At 55.8% G+C, this 5151-nt stretch overlaps 1 protein-coding gene across 1 annotated transcript in view; it reads right to left on the reverse strand.

Moving 5' to 3' along the window:
• Positions 1-2192: 2192 nt before the first annotated feature.
• MUL1 (mitochondrial E3 ubiquitin protein ligase 1) overlaps positions 2193-5151 on the reverse strand; it is a 6033-nt gene continuing 3074 nt past the window's right edge. Inside the window, exons 2-4 of the mRNA XM_010005218.1 lie at positions 4942-5041; positions 3825-3945; positions 2193-2922 (exon numbers count right to left, since the gene is read on the reverse strand). Of these exons, the coding sequence (XP_010003520.1) occupies positions 2193-2922; positions 3825-3945; positions 4942-5041 (951 nt within the window). The remainder of the gene's footprint in view (positions 2923-3824; positions 3946-4941; positions 5042-5151) is intronic.

Below are 5151 nucleotides of genomic sequence, written 5' to 3' on the forward strand. Positions count from 1 at the left end.
AGGGGCTTGACAGGCCTGTGACTACAGATGGGGACACACAGGGGACAGGGGGGGCCATCCATGAGTGGTCAAATATGGAAAAAAAAGCCTCCAAATGTGCATTTTAAAGGAGAAAATTGCTTTTATGTGAAGGAGTTGGGTCTCAGCTGGGCCTGGATCAGGAGAGGGGGGTGTTCTGTGTGTGAGCAGGGAGAGTTTTCCCTCTGGGAACGTCTTGGGAGTTCCTTGTTTGGTTGGTTTTTATTCCCTCCCTGCACTTTGAGCTGCTGATCAAAGGAGGTTTCATCTCCTGGCAGCAGCAGCAGAAGGGTGTGGAGGGCAAGGCAGGGTGAGAGCTGTGGGGAGAGCAAGGGATGTCTCCTCAGAGAGCTGGAGTTTGGCTTTTCCCACTGGGATCTGGGCTTTTTCCTGCTGGGATCCAAGCTTTTCCCAGTGGGATTCCAGCTTTTCCTGCTGCAGGCAGGGTTTTGTTGGGCAGGCACTGCCATCTACAGCCAGCAGCTGGGCTGGATGAGGCCTTTTCCTGGCCATTCCCAGCACCAAGGCTTTGTTCCTTGGGAGAATTTCCATTGGGAAATGAAGCTGCTGGGAAATGTGCCAGGGAGCACAAGTGGCCTTTGGACACTGCCCAGCCAGGCTTGGTAATGTTTAACAAGGAAATAACCCACTTCTGTGTTGAATCTACTGGTTTTCCAAGGAGTCGAGGGAAAACTCTTCCCTTTCAGAGTGCTGGGGAGCTCCAGGGAAGGGGAACATGCTGGGTCTTCCCTCAAATCCCAGGGGATGCTTCAGTCCCAGGAATTTTCACTCTTCTTACTCCAGGCTCCCAAAACAGGAGCTCCCCCCAACCCACCCTGTGGTGACATTGAACCCTCCACAGCAAATATTCCTTGAAGTGTCACTTGGGGATCATTAAGCCCCCCCAGGAGCAGATTTCTGGCAAAATGGGACAGTCAGGGAAGGGAATTTTCCTATTCTGTGGGGAAATTTGAGAGCTCTGGCACTGTTATGGACAAGGGGTTGGGCACAGATTTAGCACAGAGGGACCTGATCCACCCCCCTCAACCCAACCTCCATCCCTACTCCAAACTGGGTTTCCCCTCCAGTTAAAGACCCAAACCAAACACACTTTCCATCCCATTTTATTCCTTCACATCCCATTTTTCTATCCTAGCTCCAGCCAAGGGCAGGAATCAGCCACTGTGGTTTTCCTTCCCTGTTGTGATCTGGTCACGACCTGATGTCCTGGATGGTCACAAAATGACCCATGTTGGCACCATGAGCTCCCTCAAATCCCACCCCCCTGCTCTGTGAGTCCCTGAGCCAGGTGGCAGCATCACCAGAATTCCACAGAATGGATATTTTTTTCCCCCACAAGGTATTTATAAGCTGGGCATGTCAATAACCCCCAACACAAACCTTGAGAGTCCAACTCTGTCAGGAAGAGCTTGAAACTGCAGCTCTGAGACTCCTCATCTCTCCCAAAAAAAACTTCCAGGGTGGGATATGAGCCTGGATCAGCCTTTGGAGAGCCTGGATCAGCTGGACCAGCCTTTGAAGAGCCTGAATCAGATGGACCAGCCTTTGGAGAGCCTGGATCAGCCTTTGCAGAGCCTGGATCAGCCTTTGCAGAGCCTGGATCAGCCTTTGCAGAGCCTGGATCAGCCTTTGGAGAGCCTGGATCAGCCTTTGGAGAGCCTGGATCAGCCTTTGCAGCGCCTGGATCAGCCTTTGCAGAGCCTGGATCAGCTTTTGAAGAGACTGGATCAGCCTTTGGAGAGATTGGATCAGCCTTTGCAGAGCCTGGATCAGCCTTTGGAGAGACTGGATCAGCTTTTGGAGAGACTGGATCAGCCTTTGGAGAGCCTGGATCAGCCTTTGGAGAGCCTGGATCAGCCTTTGGAGAGCCTGGATCAGCCTTTGGAGAGCCTGGATCAGCCTTTGGAGAGCCTGGATCAGCCTTTGGAGAGCCTGGATCAGCCTTTGGAGAGCCTGGATCAGCCTTTGGAGAGCCTGGATCAGTCTTTGAAGAGCCAGCTCAGCACCCCATCTGAAGCCCCCTCTGCCCCAAAACCAACTACCCAAGCAGCCAGGCCAGAAAAAAAAACAAACACCTTTGCAGCTTTAATGCCAAAAAACTTCTCCCTGCCCCTTTCCCCTCCACCCCCCATCCCTGAGGTGACCCCCAACATTCAACTGTTGTACAAGGGGACCACCCTGGCGATGACCTGGCGGCAGATTGGGCACCTCTTGGGTTCAGGAAGGCTGTGGTAACACTGGGTGCAGGAGCAGACGTGGCCACATTCCAGGAAAACACAGGATTTGGGGCTGCTCAAGCAGATGACACAGGAATTTTTGAGGGTCTCTCCACCCTGGGGGTTGATTTCCCTCATCAGGCGTTCCTGGGCCTGGCGGAATTCCTCCTGCATCTGCCTGAGGTGCTTCTGTTCCCGGTGATGTCGGTACTGCCTCCGGAGGAGGAAGAGGAGGATGGCACAAGTGGCAAAACCAAACAGGACAGTGAGGATTTTCCAGAAACGGGCATTGGATTCTTGTTTTTCCAGCAGGGAAGAGAAGTCAGCCCCACTCAGGTAGTAGGGCATGCCCTGCTTGGGGGGCTGCAGCTTGATGGTGGTGTTGTCCAGGACTAGCTCTCCCACCCCTGTCAGGGCTGTGCCCACCTTCAGCATCTGCTCAGTCTCCTGGATGCCCTTGGGTCTCTCCCCACTGATGTAGTGGCCCAGGACGTCGGTGAAGGATTGGACAGAAGGGTGGAATTTCTCATGGACAGTCTCCAGGCTGAGCTCAGAGGCCTCCAGAGGTTTCATCACCCTGACGGCGACGGCGGCGCCGTCCTCGGGGGGCACCAGCTCGAAGGGGGTGGTGTTGGTTCTTTGGTGAATGATCTTCTCATAGTCATTCCTGGGGAACCATGGGATGGGTTGGAAGGGATCTTTATAAATCCTCTAGATCCAACCCCCCTGCATGGGCAGGGATACCTCCCACCAGCCCAGGTTGCTCCAAGCCCCATCCAACCTGCCCTCCAGCACCCCCAGGGATGGGGCAGCCACAGCTTCTCTGTCCCAGGGTCTCACCACCCTCATAATGAAGAATTTCCTCCTCATGCCCAACCTAAATCTCCCCTCTTTCTGTTTAAAACTATCACCCCTGGTCCTCTCACTGCCCTCTCTGGTGAGAAGTCCCTCCCCAGGTTTCCTGGAGCCCTTCCAGGCATTGATATGGAAGGGGATGAAGCACATCCCAGTGGGAACATCTCCCCAAGGGCTGGCAGGGAAAGGCCACGTGGGCTGACCAGCTTTTTTGGGGACTTCCAGCTGTCACCTGCCCTGAGGGAAGTTCATTTGGATGGCACTCACTGGAGAGCAGCACCTCTACCCTCGTGGTGCTGTCCAGGTGTGCCCCAGGCTCTCTGCCTTCACCTCAACACTTCCCCACTCCCTGTGGAAGCAGCATGGGCTCCCACCACCACCAGGAGAGCTCTTTGTCCCCTCTAACCCCCCCCCATCGTCCCAAACCAACCGAATTTCAGTTTTGAAGGTGTCATTTTGCTGGGGAAACACCATCCTGTGGCCACCTCTGTAACAACAACCTCGAGCTGCTCAGAAATGCTCTGCCCACTCTACGTGCTCCTCATCTACAGCCCTTACATGGACTCTAAAAACCCAAATCTGCCCCATTTTGGCAGCTGCAACGGGACCAGGGTGGGGTCTGGGGCACCTTAAGGGCTCTGGTTGGGCCACTCCAGCCTGTCCCCCCACCCAGGGGTCTGAGGGTTGGATGTTTGGTGGGTGCCAGGCACATACCAGAGGTGGGTGGTTCTGTTCCACACCATTTTGTGCTCCTGCAGAGTCAACCTCTGAACGACTCCCTTGCAGTTCTCCACAAACTGGCTGCTCAGGGTCTCCTTCACAGACCTCACCACACCTGGGAGACAAACCCAAAGCAGGGGAGAGGTGCTCGTTCATCTTCTGCTGGTGAATTTTCATCACACTCAGGGTTGAAGAGCCTGAGCCAGTGTTTTGAGTTGCCCTGGTGGGCACAGGGGGAGCTGGGCTGGGCAGGGCACTGGATGGTGTCTGCCCCCCCTTCAGAGAGGCTTTGGACACCATCTCCCATAACATCCTCACAGGGAAGCTCAGGAAACGTGGCTGGGATGAAGGAGCAGTGAGGGGTTGAGAAGTGCCCAAGAGGCAGAGGGTTGTGATCATAGATACATGGAATGGTTTGGGTTGGATGGAATCATCTAGTCCCAACCCCCCTGCATGGGCAGGGACACTTCCCACCAGCCCAGGTTGCTCCAAACTCCATCCAACCTGCCCTTGTATCAGCAACACAATGACCTGGATGAAGGGACAGTGTGTCCTCTCAGCAGGTTTGCTGATGATTCCCAACTAGAAGGAGTGGGATCCACCAGCTGTGCTGCTGTCCAGGGAGACCTGGGTCCTACACCTGGGTAGGAACAACCTTAGGAACCTGGGCAGGTTAGGAGCTGACCCACTGGAGAGCAGCTCTGTGGAAAGAACCTGGAGAACAAGCTCACCTCGTGGCCAGGGAGGCTGGTGGCATCCTGGGGTGACTGGTGGCAGCCAACATGGCTTCACCAGGGGCAGCTTTCCAGCCCCTGCTCCCCAAGCCTGGAGCACTGCTCGGGGTGGTTGTGACAACCTGTGCAGGACCTGACATGTGGCCAGGATGAAGAACCTCATCCATTTAGCCTCAACAAGCCTGTCCAGGTCCCTCAGCAGAGCCTTCCTCCCCTCAGGCAGATCAACCCTCCTGCCCAACTCGGTAGCATCAGCAAAACTGACTGAGGAAACCCTCGATAACTGAGAACGACAGGAGAGAGAACAGGCCCTGAACCTGATCCCTGGGGCCGGGGCTGGGACCCACCCCGCGAGGACGATCCCCTCACCTCCCTACCTTCGATAACAGCGTAGGGAACGCATCTCCCCGGCGCCTCCAGCAGCACCGCCCGCAGATCCTCCCGCAGAGCCTCATCCAGCTGGATCCTCCTGGCGCCCTACGGGAAAATAAACGTGAAAGGAAACGGGAAAGGGCGGCTGAGCCACCGGAACTAGGCCGCGGGGCCAGGCCCGGGCCCGTGCGCGCTGCTGCCCCGGGGGCTCCTTG

Source organism: Chaetura pelagica, unplaced genomic scaffold (genome assembly GCF_000747805.2).
Source record: "Chaetura pelagica isolate M959 unplaced genomic scaffold, ChaPel_1.0 scaffold159, whole genome shotgun sequence".
In the NCBI taxonomy this organism is placed as follows: Eukaryota; Metazoa; Chordata; class Aves; order Apodiformes; family Apodidae; genus Chaetura; species Chaetura pelagica.